This window comes from Urocampus carinirostris, chromosome 5, assembly GCF_059441175.1.
Source record: "Urocampus carinirostris isolate Australia breed hairy pipefish chromosome 5, RoL_Ucar_1.0, whole genome shotgun sequence".
Lineage (NCBI taxonomy): Eukaryota > Metazoa > Chordata > Actinopteri > Syngnathiformes > Syngnathidae > Urocampus > Urocampus carinirostris.
In genome coordinates this window covers 24,810,490-24,829,822 of record NC_142353.1, presented here as the reverse complement: position 1 = coordinate 24,829,822, position 19,333 = coordinate 24,810,490, and the positions used below count along the sequence as shown (strand labels likewise).

The window sequence follows — 19,333 nt, the reverse complement described above, 5'->3', positions numbered from 1 at the left end:
CCTTTGCTGCTTGGGTCTGCTCAATCACAGAATCCTTGCCTGGCTTTTGGATCATGATTGTTGCCTCTGGCGTTCTCAATACTGATGTCCCGCTGCCTAGCTTTCCGTGTACTATACCAGTGTTTTTCAAACATTTTCGAACAAAGGTACACTTTTATTTATAAAAAAGTTCCGAGGCACACCGTCCGTCGAAAATGCTTGAAAAGGAAGAAATGTCAAATATTTCATTGTATTAATAATACTTCAAATAAGAAAAGAATCATGTGCTTTATTTATGTTTTTATTTTTTATAGTGCAATCTCAAACCGCTTTGTTGAACAAATTAAGTTATTAAATGTTCTGTTCTACCTCATGAGCATATAATTAGTATAGAAAAAGTATATAAAAGTCTACTGCCACCTACTGATATGGATGACTATTGCAGTTCGTCGTCTGAAGGTAGCAAAAATACTAAATAATGACCTGATTTTTTTGAAAGATAAAATTGGGCAAATTCCAGCGGCACACTTGACAAGGTCTCATGGCACACTAGTGTGTCCCGGCACACTGGTTGAAAAACACTGTACTATACCATACCCGAATAAAGGACCTGTGAGGTCCCAGTCCGCCAATGCATTCCAGAGAATAATAGCCTAATTGGGCATACCTGGGACTGTAGTATTTAAGGACAATATTATTAGAAACTTATTATCAGATTGTTGAATGTCATGGACACCTGAACTGAACTCAAGAAACCCCCCAATGCCTCGCTGCCTTTTATTAAGACTTTATAATTATTCCAGCCTTACGGTTTTATAGACTGTGTTTTTGTTATCAGTTTTTCCATTCCCCTCCTTCGTGGAGTGTCTTTTGGTGCTCCCCTCTTCCCAGATAAGACTACAAAATCTTACGCATATTGCTCACTGCACAACATAACAGGAACACTGATTATTGTTCTAATCTGTGTTACTGCATTGCACTTCCGCATCACCCCGAGTGAGTTCCTTTCAATGTTTGCTTACACGTGCACTGCAACTGACGTTCAATCAATCCAGATTGTGCCTCTTGTACAGTCAGCTGGAAGCTGCCTTTTTGTCTGTGATCCGAATTAAGATGGGGACACAGAAGGTGGAATATATTAAACAAATGTACTTCCTACCATTCATTTATAATTCAATTTTCCCAAACCTTCGATAAGTATACTAATATCAATCACATTGATCAGGCTAGTTTAATAACCTTCATTTTCTTGCCATACCAAGTTACTTCCCGGCCAATTGGTTATAAGTCCATTTACTGGCTCAAGAAACAAATGATTAGCATATAGTTCATGAATGTTAGGTCAAATAAAACATACCATTCTGTTGAATATTGCGATTTTGGTTCAGGAACTAAGCACCCAAATCCACTCATTTTAATCCATCTGTGAGGGAGACCATTTTGCCCCTTGTTGACGACTAAATATCTATACCAATTTCCCAGTAAAAAACTTGATTAGTCATTCATACAAGACCAAATATATGTAAAAATACAACTGATGACTTTGTTTGGAAAAATAAAACAAAAGCAAAACAATGAAAAAAAAATAATAAAACCGGGAATAAAACATGTTAAGTATTCATTTTTAATTTGGAGTTCTTGATTGTAAAACACCATGAGTGTATAATAATACTTTGAGTACAGGGCCAGCTCAATACCAATTATTGCCATCCGCATTCTCCCTTCCCTATTTCCAGGATTTTTCTTTGTTTAGCAATAGCTTTATTTTGTACTATAGTACTGCTGTAATTCCTTATTTATCTCTGTTCAATGGAGACCAGAACCCCAGCGATAGAGTAGACAACCCCAATGGAATACAGGCGCTGGGGTGCTGTTCATTTTAGTCAGAAAGGACAAAATAAGAGTCGCTACGCATGAATTAAATTGTCTCTCTCTGCCCCCGCTCTTAGTGTGGTAAAATTTAAGCGTGACAGAAAAGAAGCTTGGCAAACAATAGTTGACTAATAATAATGAATTGCGGCCACAAATGTACATTTTATGTAAGGCGGGTCAGAACAGCACACGTCCCAACAAAGGGGCCTTCTGTTAGTCCTCGCTTGCAGCAATAAGGGAATAGAGATAATGGATCGCAGCCGCACGATAGGCCTTAAAAAAGTATGCCGTCCCTGCTTGCAGCAATATGTTATGGGGATAATGGATCGCGGCCAAACAAGTGTAGTTGACTTTTTGGTGAACAGAAAAGCAAAAAAGAGCCGCCAGGTCTGACAAAAATGTGCTCTGCAGGACCCCGGTCTCAGCAATATGTGATCAAGGATAATGGGGGATATTTTTCAGCTTGTTTCTTAAGCCACAAAGTGTAAAGCATAAAGTAGGGAGGGATTACAGTATACCACTTTATTTCACAGTTTTTTGTTGAAGAAAATAAAAACAAAACCCAAACTCCTTCTCCCCATTCTCTTCCCATTTCCCCTTCAAAACAACTGTTAACAATAGAAAAAGTAAGACAAGGCAGTGATTCAATTCCAAATTAACAACATTCTGAACTAATTTTTAACAGGTTTTAACCCTCAAAATACAACTGCTGTTAAAAAGTATTATTGAAAAGAAAAAAATCCACACATTTTATAAAGGGGCACTACATTAAGATAAAGTTTCCTACGGCATTCGACAATTTATTTCGTAGTTTATCCAATAGTTGAAAAAGGACAAAAGTTGCTTTAACCACGGTAGGTACGATGGAACTAACTCTGATCTCAAATGGGAAAGTATGAGTCTGCTTGCTAAAAATATATTGAGAAGTCATTGATACAAATACCCGTTTGTTATACTAAAGTAAGTACAAATGCTTAGATAATGTGGCATTATAATATGAATCTAATTGAGAATGTCCTAATTGAAACCAAGGTGTAGCCAATACTGGTATCGGTACTATAAATTGAGGCTGGTGTCACCACCAATACTCAATATTGGTACTCTCCCATTCCAATTATTTTCTTAAGACTGTTCGAAGTGTAGGTTTACTTTAGATTAAATATAAATGTGATTTGTTTTCCATGTTGGGAACAAATCATAACAAGATAAACAACTGTCATTTGCTATCCTCTGTACACGTTTGTCCCAGGCATAATGCCAAAATATTTGTATTCTGTTTTTTACAAGACTTTGTAGGGCAAATATTTTTGTGCAAGCTAAGAACAAAGATCATTTATGCCATCTGAGACGATGATAAAACTGACACCGTGGGTCCACCGGGTTGACCCTTACCTTCAAAGGAAGACATGGGTTCTAGAATTCCAAACTGCTTAAGAACCGCCATGAAGAGTATGATGACCACGCCAATGGCAAACAGCTCCATCCCTTGGATTCCCATTATTATGTAGTCCAGGCCAAACAAATGAAAGCCGGAACGGAAACAGGTCAGCGCAAGCCGGGGCCGAAAGGTAAAACGGGCCTGGGACTCGGACCTTCAGACCCTCAGCCCCAACAGGTGGAACGCGCCATGGGTTTGTATCCCAGCCACCATGAAAAGCAGGCCAACAAGCTGCTCGGAATGTCAACAGCGAAGTCGAAGTGGAAACAACGTGAACGCCGACATATATGGAAAATCTCCCACTGCCGATCCGGGAGGCCAGGAGCAGGCTGTTTATTACGCGCATTAAAGGAAATGATTCAAGCTGCTTTACTTGACATTCCCGCTGACCCTCTTCAGGCAAATGGCAATTATTAGTTCTCACGTCATTGCTTTGCACTAAATTACACGATGGGTTCAACTCGGGATGCTCTAGAGGAGAAGTTTGGCGTCGTGATCATTACGACTTTTGAATCCAGAACTCCACCAATAGTTTGGAGAAAGTCCATCTGTGCAGTGTCAGCTTTGTTATGCATTTGACAAAATAAAAAATATGTCATCCCATCATTTGCTAGAGAGGCGCCAAGCCAAAAAGCCACAGAACACACACAGCTTGTCTCCGCAGCTGCTGCACACTGCAATTCCGTGGCAGTGTAGTTAGTAGTTCAAAGGAAAATTGCATTCAAGCAAAGGAAAGGATAACAAAGACGTCCTCGTCCTACTTTGATTCTTGAATTCGTACCAAAAAAACTCAGTTTTCAGACTCTTCTGGTGTCCACGTCCGATTCCAGATCTAGTTTAAGAAAAGTCAAGGAAGAAACTTAATAGTCCTTGAAGGGATACCCCATAAACGCTGCTCCGCCCACTGCACACCTCGAGGTATAAAAGGATATTGTCCGATGCAATTCATACCCCTGGCTACCCCTACTCCCTTTCCTCTGCCGTCTCCTCCCTCTCTGTCTGATATGCTTTTAAACCCTCAGCACGCCGCCCCCTCCTCGCATCTCCTCTGTCATTCCGCAACTTTGCTCAATCGCACAAATTTTACCACACAGATTCCTTATTTCCAATCTTGTGACTCAGATATTGTAAATGCAAAACATTCAACAGCTTTCCACAGCTCGGGGGGAGCTTCGTCTTAAAAGGTTGACTGAATACTCTGCAGTTGCTAATGCATCAAGGTGGGGATAGGGTGTGTACGTATTAATGCACTGACTTGGTTGAAGAAAGGAGATACAAAAGGGGAATCCAGAATCAGCAGAATCGATACCATTGTGGTCAGCCAGCGATTTGGAGTTCCCTACTAAAGAAAATCTCATCTTCTTTGCACTTAGGCAGAAAAAAATAGCACCATCACGTCAAGCCTTGTTTCTAGCAACTATGCATAGGTATCAATCTGTAAGAGAGCGTTATACTGTCAGTCTCCGGGCATGGTCGCTTCAAGGTCCGTTTAGATTTAGAGAATGGGAGTGGATCAAGTAACGGGCACCTAAGATGTTTGTGTGTCAGGGAAAAAGACAGAGTGTGTGTGTTTGTTTGAGTAGCCATTAGAACACTAACAGGTTTTTAAAAGGAGAGCTGTCTTCCTCCACTGCTGACACGACGGTCAGGAAGACCCATAGAAATTGCACTACATCTCACCGCAAGTACAATCCTTCCAAAATATATGCTGAGTAGGCCTAATTCCTCACATGGATCGGCTCCCCACGTTTTAGATATACTGTTAAACTGCTCTGAGTTTTTATAAATGTAAAAGTAGTTTATTTTTGCTGGATGGGCTCGGATCCATCCAGCCAAGGTCAATTAGACAAGGGTGAGACATCAGGATCAATGTAGTTGCTGTCTCTTAATCGAGCATCAGTACACAAACAAGAGTGCAGGCAGGTGTCCAAAGCTAAGGTCAGGAGATCTTTAATGCCTCTCAGTGGCGAGCAGTGCTGGAAATACAGCCGTTATAAAAACAATGTTACGTAACGGTGTTTTATTTTCAGTAAGAGGGTAATCCAACTACTTATTTTTTCTGTACAACGCCGTTCCCAGAGGTTAAAGGCGGTGTGTTATTTGGCTGCAGGTTCAAATTTGGTGGCAGGTACCCGCACACCTGACGCTGTTTTCAGAAGCGTGGTTTTCTGCTCTTGTCCGTGTGGTTTACGCCACGCCTTAGGGATCATATCACCACTCAAAATATCGTCTACCATATAGTTAGATAGTGATATAGTGATATATATATATATATATATATATATATATCACTATATCACTATATATATATATATATATATACACACAAATATAGTATTTACTAATACATCGAAAGAAAAGGCGGCTGAGGGCTGAGTGAGTAAAAAAAAAATAGGAGCCAGATATTTGACAGCACCCCGACTCTTTGAGCCGGTTCGTGGAAGTGAACGAAGGGAGCCTGCTCCCCACGAAACAACAGCCGTTTCTCTTTGAGACACCTTTCTTTCTCATGTTTGGTCAATATGCATTTTTGGGGGGGATTCTGTGTTGTTGACTTCAAAATTGCTTTATTATATTTGGTAGATTTCAAAACATTTTAATTATGTTTACTGTATATTTCAGTGTTAAAGGATGTTGTTTTATTATTTTCTTTTTTTATCTCTCTGTTTCCTTTTATTATTCTATTTTTTCTTTTATTTCCCATTTTGACTACCAACAACAGGTGTTGCAACACATTGGTTGGGTTGACTGGGGGGCTGGGAATCCCCTCCTCTATATCAATCTCTCAGACAGAGTCAAAAATGTGGGTCTGTTCTTGACTCTAGCCGCCTCACACTAATGGGATATGCCTCCGGTATATACATACTGTACATACATATTTAAATACAGTACACACAACTTCAGGGGTGGGAAGTGACGAGTTTGACAGCTGCTCTTTCACTAGTATCGGCTTGTAAAACCATGGGATACCCGTTGTCACCTCAGATGCAGAAAAGTCGTATATTGAGACATGAAGTCAAGGCTTGAATTCCTGCCTGGAGAACTGTAATGCAACCCCCCAGGGAGCGGTTTTAAACAAAACGGCAGTTGTGTGAACGGCCAAAGACCCAGTTCATTGTTGCATTTTCGAATCAAGATGAAAATGACATAGAAAAATTGATTTATTTATTGCATTTGTTTAATTTTATCAAAGCAATGAAACATAATGCTATTCATTAATGTTTGAAATAAGGTAAACTTGAGGCAGTAGTCTACAACAGAGTAGTCACGTGGTGCATCTTTCTCCACAGAATGTGCTGCATTTAACTCATATATTAATATAGCTGATATACCCACAGTATATGTTGCATTTATCAAGAGCCTTATGTAAGACTTTGTTGGGGTTTTTTGGTCCAAAATGGCTTTTTATTTTTTGTTGCCGATCCCTGCCCTACCCTTTAAGAACACTCTAGAAGAACACCTAACAGGTCATTGCAAATTTACAGGATATGTGATTTCCAACTGGAATGAAAAATCATTGACATGATCAGTGACTTAATTTTACAGTTTCATTCCAGCGTCCGTTGCTATTGTGTAGTAATACAAAATGTTTAGACCCACTATGCTACGGACTGGGTGGACTTGGTTTTGAGAAAGTAAATGAGACCCAGTTCCTACCTGAGCGGTGGTACTTGGATGCACCGTGTCCACAGTGAGAGAGACAGCTGGACCTGGAAAGACGCCTGCGGGCCTCCACAGAAAACGTGGCCATCACAGCTCCCATTATGTCTCAAAAAAACAAGGACTTGTTCCGAACCGAGCTTTAACAATTTTTAAAACAAGAACCAAGGGACTGTGGTGCTAACCAGCTGGATGAGTGGAGGGGAAAATACTCTAGGTCTCAAAGTGAGAAGTTGAATTTCCCTAGCAGGTGCTTAGAATGAGAGGATAAATGGGGTGCACACACTCACCTCTGTCGGTGAGACCACATTTAAAAATCTGTTTGAGCCTGGAACAGAGCGAGGGATCATCGAGTAGCCATACACAGCTTGTGACCTTTCACATCACACGCTGCCTCACACCTCCGCATAGCTCTCCGTGCCTTCTTTATGGCACTTCCTCTCCTTTGAACTCACGTGTAGTACATGTACTTTCCAAAATACATAGATGAGATGAAGTCACACAACTTCCAGTATCTAAACCATAAATGATGCTAAGCCTCAACTATGAACCCTTTTCCAGCCTACGTCATCACTGGATCACCACAGGATGTGTGCAAATTGTTGACCCTAAATCCATTTTAAACAACTCTGACTTCACTTAGATACTTGGCCCTAGAACCCAAAACACAGTGTTATCCTTCTCAGGCTGGTGCAATTTCCGAAGCCAGGGTTAGATTCAGTGCTTGTTGAACCTTCTTGGTGAAATGGACCCCAGGTCGGTGTCTTGTTTTAGTTCTTTGTGCCTTAATTTTGGAGCCTGTGTTTTGTATTGTTTTGTTATGTTTTGTTTTGGTCGAGTGAGTTTTGTTTTTTACTTTGGACCCTGTTTTAAATTTAAAAAAAAAACATTGATTTTTCAATTTTACCTATGTCTCCCTATTCCTGCTTTCTCTCACTTGAGTCCACCATCACAATTCCAGACAGGTACATGTCTGTAAAGCAGTATACCAAGTTTCATTTTGTACCTTTGGTCCATTTTTCAAAATCAGGATGTATTCTTTTTAAAACTTAAAGGAAAAAAAAACTTAACGTGTACTTGAAATACTGCTGTTTAATAAACAATGAAAGTTTGATGGCATTTCAATTAAATCAAGTGTTGTGTGTTACTTGTGGTCAATAAGTTGTTGAAACCTACCTTTTCAAGTTACTCGCAAGTCACAATGTTAGACAATGCCAGTATTGGCTGCCCTCTGGTGGATGTTTAACAATCAGGACTTAGGAGTATGAGGGTAATAACTGCTGTTTTACGTCATTCATTAAATAGTCAATCAAGTCAAGTCAAGTCAAGTCATATTTATTCGTATAGCCCTTAATCACAAAGAGTCTCGAAGAGCGGCACAGACCACAGATTATTGCAAACCACAGACTATTATTACACCATCCCCTGATCTAAAACCTACACGAGGGCAAGTAAAAACTCAAAAACCTCAACATGAAGAAAATGAGGAAACCTTGAGAAGAGACCGCACATGAGGTAAATACAATATTAAGGAAAGTTTATTGTGTTGTTAGGTTGTTCTTTAAAAACATCAGCCATGTTTTCCAGCATGAAGAAAACTGTATCTAATAATGGTTTCTATCGGGTCAGTAGTGATGACTATTCAATAGGTTTAGTATTAGTATCAAACGAAAAAATTAATAATCTTGAAAATTCCTAACTTTGCTGCAAAAGTATATTGGCATTAAATATGCCATCGTCTCCTTAACCATGGAAAATTGGTATTGGGCCAGAAATTATATCGGTCCATATCTATTTGTTTTTATATAAGAGAACTCTTTTATGTGCCAATAAAACAAACGTTTTATTGTTTTGCATTAACCTTTTTATTTTAATTTTACAATTAAAAAAGGCTAGAAAGGTGAATTTGAATATTGTTTTGAGATATTGGCATTAGCAAATATTGATCAGCAGGTGTTACCTTTTAAAAGGATTGAAGATCAGAGATAGGGCAGAAGGTCAGTTAAACTTTAATATTCATCAACCATCAAACAGCAGTTAATGTTTTATTTTTCTTAAATGTCATAAACAGTCATTAAGAAGTGGTAGAGGTAAGATCAGGCCTAAAAAATTCAGCCCAACCCGACCCGAGTCGCGGGTAGATAAACCCTGATCCGCCCAAACCCAACAAATTAACTTGATTTGATAACTGAGCCCGAAATAAACACAAATCTTTAAATTGCTGCCAAAATAAACACGAAGATTTTTTTTTCGGCCGACTGTGTGTTTTAGCTGAACTATGCAGCTTGGGGTTGACTTGTGCCGAGCCCCTCAACTCAAGTGTGCACTGCAATGCAGCGCCAAAATGAAGGGTTTGGCGCCGAAGCGAAAGTGAAACTGAACGAAACGGCACAGAAAGAAAAAAATCATATAATGTAGGTTAGAAAAAAATAGAAAGAAAGTTTGTAAAGCTTGTAAGCTATTGGCAGGAAGCAGAAATGACATCTAATGTGAGGGAGGTGGAAGGAGGAAGCGGCACGTATTTTACCCCAATACTGATTAATGAAGATTTCTTTAATTTTAGAGATTTTGAGTTAAACGGATAGTTTGGTAAGCATTTTCTTTATCTAAATAATAAATTGAGTAAAAGTTATAGCATGAGAGATAATGATTTACATTTTCGGGTTTGGTTCGGGCCCAGGCCCTGGGCCCAAGATCTTACCTCTAACAAGTGGTATTCACTGCAAATACTTTTGGATAGATAGGTGTTCATTTGTTATCAATGCATCAACGTGACTGACTGCACACTTCTTCAGTTATCGCTTATAAATGCTAGAATAGTTGCGGAAAACGATTTAACAATGAATTAATCAAGGAACAACAACGACAATAATTCATCTCTGTGCTACCAAACAAGCAAAACTTTAAACTGTGACGTCTGTTTAGGATGGGCGAATCGATTCAAATGTCAATATTATCGATACTAAGTGAGTAATTTGATTGGTTTAATACTACGGTCCTAAAACCGAGTACCATTTTTACTAAAACTATAATAATCCTGTTAGTGTGTTTTAAGATTATACATACATTATAACTTTTCAATTTAATCCAATTGTGGTGACACCTGATCTCCACAACTGAATTTATTTTCAAAATATTGTGCAACAAAAGATTTTATATTTGCCATGCAGACTTTGTTATATTTGTGTTTTCATTACATTACTGCTTTTTTTGCTCTCATGATTTTTGTTCTGAATCCGTTATTATTGCTATTATCGCCCACCCCTACCGTCTGTACAGCGTGTTATCGAGAAAAGGCACAGATTAATAATGTAATAGCAACCGTGTGGTTTATTATTAAACTGTATTCAAGGACAAAGATTCAGTAGCTCAAATGTACCTACTACTGTACTGCATACTCTTCCTGAACCCATGTAATACCTCTGTTAAACACAGGGAGGAGTCGAATATTAAAAACAGAGTGGGTCATGTCCTGATAAATTATGGGCAAGGAACATAATTTATGTCTTTAAAACAATGTTCATTAAAATGTGTTATCATTCAAAATGCAGGAATTTTCTCTTATCCAATTCATCAAATCAAATTATGCTAATTGTTCTTAATTAGTGATCATTTTGCTCATTTAGTTTCAATATCCATAATGTTCCATAATGTAGCATGTAGTGAAATGCGACATTGTAACAAGTTGATGGAAAATGACAAAGAAAATTGGACAATAAAATAAAATAACTCATCATCAAATACTACCTTATTTTACGAATTTAAGATCAAAGACGAATGTACTTTCTCTTACTGATGCTTTACAGCACCATATAGAATAGAATAGAATAGAATAGAATAGAATAGAATAGAATAGAATAGAATAGAATAGAATATACATTTATTGTCATTGTTACAAAATGGGTTAACATATTGTGATAACCAAATTGGGCATGACACTCCAGTTTCACACATTCACAGTGAGGTAAAAAAGCCGAGAAGATAAAGGAACAGAGAAGATAAGATTATAAAACAAGGAGGATAAGGTTATAGTTATGATTTACACAATATTTACACAAGAATTGCCGGCATGTAGGATGTCACAAACAGTTTGGTATCGTAATACAGTTGATATCGTAAGGGTTTGTGCAATTATACATTTGGTGCAAAAATAGTAATCATAGTGCAAAAAAATATAGATTTTCAGTAGGGCCCCGGCAGCATAAGGCCAGTTGAAGATGTTCCGTCCATCTGTCAGCTAGCATATTATTGATTGGTCTATTTTCAGCATCTCGATAGATTGGTGGAATCAATAGAAGTATTCACATCAATATATGAATGAGTGAATGGCGGCCGGGCAGTTCAGTGGTTAGCGCGTGCATGGCACAGTTATGAGGTGGGATTTCAAATCCAGCTACCAGCCTACCTGTGTGGAGTTTGAATGTGCTCCCTGTGCTTGCGTTGGTTTCCTCCAGGCACTCCAGTTTCCTCCCACATTCCAAAAACATGCATGTCAGATTAATTGGCCGGTCCAAACTGTCACTAGGTGTGAATGAGCAAGTGAATTGTCTGTCTCTGTGTGCCCTGGGACGGTCTGCCAACCAGTTCAGGGTGTCCCTTGCCCACTGCCCGAAGATGGCTGGGATGTGCTCCAGCACCCCAGCAACCCCACTGAGGATAAGATGTGCAGATAATGGATAGATGAATGGATGGCTGGATGGATGAATGAATGAATTAATGAATTTAAAAAAACTATTCCTAACATGAGAGAAAAAAACAAAACAAAAAGACAAAAACAATGTTAACGTAACATGTGAACCGTTTTCGTACCACCCCAAGTGGCTCCCCAACATTTTTCTAGCCTAGTGCTAAATCTGCATAATTCATGTAAATTTATGGCGAGTTTTAAAAACATATATTTTTTTCAATTTCAAACCAACACTACCTTAAAAAGGTAAATACGACAAAGACTCAAAAAAAGCATATCAGCTTGCCTGTTTTCTTCTTGCTGCCTACCTTCTAGGTGTTCATTCTCTTAAGCTTGTGGAAGATTTATAATTTCCCCAACACCCCAAATATACCAGGAATTCGGCAGTTAATTATTAAGTAACTTCCCCCTGCTGTCACTTTGGCGTGACCTAGCCTCAGCCACATCCAGTATCTTGTGCAGCAATTCGGTGCACTTTTCCGAATCTATTGATCCGAGGTCAAACCAGGGGGTCTATTCGAAGATGCAGTGAACGTAATTTTTTCCATTTATCTACAACTCAGTTGGCATAGCCACACATTTTCATTAGGAGATTGTGCAACTGATTAAGCAAAAATGCCTCGGCCAGACTGGATTACTCTGCGCCAGAGGCAAGAACTTAAGCCCGACCCGACCCAATTTTCGAGTTTGGTTGAGTCTAAAATGTCAATCATTACATTTGGGTCGGGCCGGGCTTCTCTCTTGCCAGTCATTGTTCTTTGACTCTCTGCCTCTCTTACTGAATCTTAAAAATGTACTGTTGCTGTGATTTATAGTCGAATTTTCAACCGTCAAGATGACAGATGGCCCTAGAATGTTTCCTTCTTTGTTTGGGTTCATAGTATTATATGTTTAAAATGAAGTCCTTCTGTCCTGCTTCCCTGATTTTGTGTCCCACCTCGCACTACCAACCTGACACAAATCAGATCTAATAACGCTTGTGGTTTTGTGCTTTACCACACGCTAGACCTGAATTGAATTCATAACATCAGTGACTGTCATATTAAGAGCCATCCAATTCTTTCCAATACTTGATAGCAGACTGTGCAAACCCCAAAATCTATTTCAACCTTACTCTTATTGAGTGAAAACAGCTAGTGCTGTCTCCCACCCCCACCTCCTTTCATTCAATACACATCTCCATCTCAATGCTGCTATTTTTAGCCACTGGCCATTACAGTGGTGAGGACTCGCTGAAAACAAAGCCGAACCCTGTGGCACCCTAGAGATGGAATCACAGCGCGCCTGTACTTTGGACCACTGTGTGACTAGTGTAAGCTGTACTTCCAAGCATTGCAGCGTTTTTTTTTTTCTTAAATGATTTGCCCACAAGATGCACAAAAGAGACCCAAAGGAGTTAGAATGAAAGTTGAAACTGCCTGAAAAGAACATGTTGAAAGGAAATTCATTAACTGAAGGCTTAAGGATAGGTGTAGCATTGATTACTCAGAGGACCATACCAGCATAAGAAGTTATTTGGATTTTGAGCAGCTGCCCAAGTGAGATCCATTTGTATGTCTCGTATAGTTTTAAAGTCTCCTAAACACCAAACGGTCAAATCTGGCAATGGTTAAAAATACTGTCAGAGGTGGAAAACAAAATACTAAGGATTGGATTTAGTACTAATGTATAGAAAATGTTTGAAAAGAACATGTTGATGGAAAACTCATTAACTGAATGCTTCATGATGGGTGTAGTACTGATACCTCATAGGACCATACTACCATCAGAGAGATGTAGGGGTTCTAAGCATCGATTGAGATCCATTTGTAAGTAAGGGCAAATGAATGCAAATATCGATACCATCACTATTGAGGGAGTACTAGATTCAGATCAATACTATTGCCCTTGGATCTATAATGTCTTCCCATTTTAGCAATCACTATCATAATGTTGTTAGTGGGTCATAAGATTATACATGAATAATACATTTCAAATTTGATCCAATTATGTTTTTGAATTTTTTTGAAGTACTGACTTTATTTTCAAAATATTGTGCAATGGAAGGTATTTTAGTTGTCTCGATACCATGATATAGAGCACGTGTCTCCTTCGTGTTAGCTGCAAGTACCAGGTAGCACCTGAGTAGCTCGCCGACTGGTTCTGATAATAGCTCACCAGTTGATGGGTTGTAGTGATTTTCTAGAAAATGTGATTTTTAACTGGCATGAAAAACTCCTTGGCATAATCAGTGTCTTTGAAAACAATCTTTAAGTGGTTGACTTATTTTAAAAGTACTTCTAAGAATTACAACTTATTAGTAAGGTGATAATAATAATTAAAATAATAATAATAATAATAATAATGATAATATAATACAATAAAATACATCATATCATAGGGCAGCACGGCGGTGCAGTGGTTAGCGCATGAGCGGCACAATTTTAAGGTCTTTGGAATCTCCTGTGTGGGTTCAAATCCAGCTACTGGACTTCCTGTGCGGAGTTTGTATGTTCTTCCCGTGCACTCCGGTTTCCTCCCACATTCCAAAGACATGCATTTCAGGTGGATTGGCCGGTCCAAATTGTCCCTAGGTGTGAATGAGCGAGCGAGTTGTCTGTCCCTGTGTGCCCTTCGATTGGCTGGCAACCAGTTCAGAGTGTCCCCTGCCCACTGCCCGATGATTGCTGGGATGGGCTCCAGCACCCCTGCGACCCTACCGAGGATAAGCGGTGCAGCTGATGAGATGAGATATCATATCATATATCATATTCCAAAAACATGCATGTTAGGTTAATTGGCCAGTCCAAATTGTCCCTAAGTGTGACTGAGCGAGTGAGTTGACTGTCTCTGTGTGCCATGCGACTGGCTGGCAACTAGTTCAGGGTGTCCCATGCCCACTGCCCGAAGATTGCTGGGATGGGCTCCAGCACCCTCGCGACCCTACTGAGGATAAGCGGTGCAGATAATGGATGGACGGATGGATGGATGGATGGATGGATATCATATCATATCATATCATATCATATCATATCATATCATATCATATCATATCATATCATATCATAATATAAGTTGCAATTTTAGAAATACATTTCAAACTGGTAGTCATTTGCGCTAATCAGTAACAAATGTGTTATAGAGTATCTGTATTATTGTGACATTGCTGCTTTTTTAGTTTGGCTGTCTTGACTTTTGTTCTGAAAGTTTTTAAATAAATATTTATACTGTTCAAACTTGCATTGCCGTTATTTTATAGTAATATAACATTTTTAGTCCTCCATTCTTTGTTTTGGGTTTATCGTAAAATGTTAAATTAACTCAAGAGGTAGAGGTTCAATTATTAAACGATCATGATATTATCGAAGTATCGGTATGGAATTGGTAAAAGCAATAGTACCTTGTATTTGCCTGGGTGTGATTGATCCCAGCCATTCACAATATCGCCCACAGCTATTTGTAGGTTTGCAAATTTTAACAATCCACTGAACACCAAACGGTCAAATCTGACATGGGGAATAAATGCAGTCGAATCGATTATAATTAGAGCTGACGTAAACAAATTTGAAACAAAACAATTGTTCAACTTAACTCACATATTTAACCATTCCAAAATACATAACTATACAAAAAACCTTTAATAAAAATAGCTATGTTTGAAATCAGACTGGATTTTCTTGGACTAATAAATATGTGGTTTGAAGAATTAAAAAGCCTCCAGAGTGATCCCTGGGGATTTGAGTCGAAGCATTATACTGAGGTCAACAAGAAGTTTAGTAAATCAATTAATTCATCCATTTTTTTACTTTAGGTCACAGTTGTCGAGCTATCGAATATTCCTAGATCCTACAACACAAAACCAAGGTGGCATCTCTCTTACCTTTGTCCTGAGGCTGCGTACTAGCGATGATCCATTTGACCAGACAGCACTTCATCAGAGCTTTGCGGGAGAACCGAGGCTTCTGCCACTTCCTGGAATCCTTCCCTCGGCCCGGTGCGGGATCCACACCATTGGCGTCTCCCAGTAGGCTGCCGTCAACCACTTTACCGTCAGCCTGCAGGGAAAGAGCAGGGAACATTGTGGGTGCAAGGGAGAAACAGAGAGCATTCAAGTCAATATGGAAATGGAGAAGCCAAGGAGGTGAGTTTTGGAATGAAGGGAGCGAGGGTCTCAATAGTTAATTGTGGCGGTTGATTAACAAATAATTAGTATTTCATCTGCAGGCCATGTACTTTATATAGGGTCTAAGTTCTAAAGCAGAGGTGGGCAACGCGGTCCTCAAGGGCCGCATGTCCTGCATGTTTTCAAAGTTTTTTCTTCTTCAACTTTGGTGATACAAATAATCGGTTTGTTAGCAAGATGGCAGGAACTTGTTAACAGTCCTAGTGTAATCAGTTTTGGGACATAATTCCCTTGGCAGGGGGCTGACATCTCTTAAAGACATATTATGGGTGCTTTGAGGAACAGATTTCAAATATAGTCAATTTCTCTCTCCAGATGGGTACTTATCCAATCTGAAGAAGAGCAACGCAGACTCGAGCATTTTTAATAATTACAATCCCGTTTCTAACCTACCATTTTTAAGCAATGTTTTAGAAGAAATGTTTTAAATTCAGCTGAATTCTTCTTTTTTTTAAAAAAGAAGACAGCATTTTAGATAAATTTCAGTCTGCTTTAGGATCAATCACAGAACAGAGACCGCCCCTTTTAAATTATATCAACTATAATATGAATTTTAATAAACTTACAGTTCTCGTGCTACTGGAGCTCGGTACTGCCTTTGACACAGTATACAACAGGTTTTATTAAATAGACTCCTGGTGGACATCTCTTGTACTGTTTTAAACTTATTTTCTTCCTACCTAACGGGCCCACATTTTTTGGTTGGTATTGATGCATGTTCCTCAAGAACCCATGAAGTTTCATGTGCTGGTTTCTCAAAGTTCAATTTTAGGCCCATTACTTTTTAATCTGCATATGTTTCTCCTTCTGGCTGTCATTAAGAGACATGGAGTCAGTTTTCATAGTACCCAGCTATACATTGCCATGTCTCCTGATGAAATTATTCAGATATTAAGTCCTGGATGGCAGAGAACTTCCAACAGCTTAACCAGGACAAAACAGAGATCTTAGTCATTGGTCCTGAAAATCAGAAGAAGAAATCTTTACCAAAATAAAATATTTTAGACCTTCAGATTGCTTAAGAATCCTGGGTGGTATTTTCGATTCCGAGCTCAATTTTATTCCACATTAAAAATATAACTAAAATTGGGTTTTATTATTTCAAGAATATAGCCAGGGTCCACCCATTTCAGTCACTCCGGTCCCAACCTATGGAACAGTTTACCGGAGGACATCAGGTCTGCAGGGGACCCTTGATAATTTTAAGAGGAGGTTCAAGACCAACTTTTTAAATATGGCTTCAAACAGACTTTATTTATGACATGTTTAACTGCTAATCTTTTACAGTAAATCGTTATAAAAAATTCAATATTTAAAATTTTGGTTCTGCAGTTGTTTTTACTTCCATTCATGTACTTCAGTGTTTCCTCATTTGGGGGGCCAACACTGGTAGGGTGTGGTTCAACGGCTGAAAATCTTGAGGCCATCAGTTGCCATTCTTATTTGTGTAAATAGGTTCTGTTCCTCACAGGGTTAGTCTGTGCCTTGCCACAATCAGATTTTATTTTATTTCTATGACTATTTGTTATTTATTGTATTGTAATCATTGTGTTTGTATTAAATGTTTTTGGGTTGTTGGTTGGGGATAAAAGAGGGAATTTTATTGTCTTATTGTACGCTTGTATGTTTTTTTAGCGTGGCAATTTATTGTCCGAAAAATGCTTTACAAATAAAGGACCGGGTTTGCCCAATTCCGCTCTAAAGGAAACTTGTTATTGGAGATTTAGCACATTTGTAGTTTTTACTGGCGTGAACGTGTGGCTTTGCATCTAGTTTAGCAAGTTTGTGAATTTAGTATTCCTCAGTAGGCAACCCATTATTATGATATACCAAACGCAAATCTGGTCTTTTGCTAACAAAAGTGGATTAGCATAAAGAATTGCATAGACCAGGTCTAAGTGGTGGTGGTTAAATGCAATTATTTTGTATTTTTTTGTAAGAAGTGGGAAGGTTGATGAGCTACAACTTGATGCATAGCGTGGAATTACAATTGGCATCTCTTTACTGCCCGGCCTTAAGGATTACCTTAATTCATGGTGTGAGTGCTCTACCAGAAAGCTGAACGTCATCTCTAAAGGAATCTTGGGCCTTTTTGCTACAAATAGGTAATTTTGGAGGCGAATGAAGAGAGATTCAGGGCTTTGCCTTCACATATGGCTGCTGAATGTGAATGGATTAAGAAGTGGAGCTGCTTGAAATGATTGGGAGTTGGCTGCATTCCTATCAGTGAATGCTGCAAATGTTTTATTCTACTAGGAATTTCCTATTGTTAACAAAGTTGGATTCTTTTAGATAGATTGAAGGACAGATGGACGGACGGACCGACAGATAGTCAAGTCAAGTCATGTTTATTTTCATTGCCCTTAAACACAAAGAGTCTCAAAGGGCTGCACAGACCACAGATTATTGCAAACCACAGACTATTATGACATCATCACCTTATCTAAAACCTACATGAGGGCAAATAATACACAGATATTGTCAACATAAAATATAGGTTATTCATATGCTCTAGAATAGAAGTGTGTTTTAAGCTTAGATTTAAACATTTCCAATGAGGTTGCAGATTGAATCTCAGGGGGAAGAGTATTTCACAGCACCGGGGCCCGAATAGAGAACGCTCTCGAAACTGTGTATCTCTTCTTGGCTCTTGGGATCACTAGTAGACCAGCATTTTCAGAGCGAAGGCTCCGGACCGGAACATAGGGGGAAATTATATCTGAAAGATATGAGGGAGTAAGTCCATGCATAATTTTGTATACTACCAACAGAACCTTAAAATCACATCTTAAATCAACAGGGAGCTAGTGCAGGTTAGCTAAAATCAGGGTAATGTGTTCAAACTTTCTTGCCTTAGTTAAAAGCCTCTCTGCAGCATTTCGTACTAGCTGGATTTTGGGCTTCGGGGGACCGGAGAGTAGTGCATTACAGTAATCGAGACGGGAGGTATTAAACGCATGAATTATATAATATTATCTCCGCATCCGACTGAGACAGCATAGGGCGAATTTTAACAATGTTGCTAAAATGGGAAAAAGCTGTTCTAGTAATATTCTTAACATGTGTTTGAAAGGACAGATCGGGGTCAAATATGACACCTAATTTTTTGACTGAGTCACTCTGGGTGATATTACATTGTAAATGTTCAGAGCCGTTTTTGAGAACAAGTCATGGCATTTAAACAGCCAACAGGGTTGGGTTCAAAAACTGCCTTAAATAAAATTGCCGTCTTAAGCTTTTTTATACATGATTATGTGTAGTTTGGTTATAATTAATGCTATTACCATAGTCATAATATGGAGTATAGCTCTTCAGCACTGATACTTCCATCCATAATCATTATATATTTTTTCCTCACAATTAATTGGGTGGTCAGTAAAAAGTGCAAATAAAAGTACAGTCTGGTGGTATTCATGAATGTTCCAATTGTACATGTACAGTACAAGTTCATGCATTCACACGTGACAATAACATGTGCCTCCACGTGTGTACACTGACCAAGCACGGGTCAAATATCCCCTCCCGTCCTTAAATG

General features: G+C 38.8%; 1 protein-coding gene across 2 annotated transcripts in view; it reads right to left on the bottom strand.

The window, feature by feature from the left end:
- kcnip3a (Kv channel interacting protein 3a, calsenilin) overlaps positions 1 to 19,333 on the bottom strand; it is a 55,404-nt gene that overhangs the window by 21,398 nt on the left and 14,673 nt on the right. The window contains exon 2 of one of the 2 annotated variants that reach the window (XM_088336279.1): positions 15,496 to 15,670. In XM_088336279.1, coding sequence (XP_088192405.1) covers positions 15,496 to 15,670 — 175 coding nt within the window. Of the gene's footprint in view, positions 1 to 3,243; positions 3,443 to 15,495; positions 15,671 to 19,333 lie in introns of those variants that run through there. The other variant, XM_088336280.1, reaches the window with a different exon arrangement.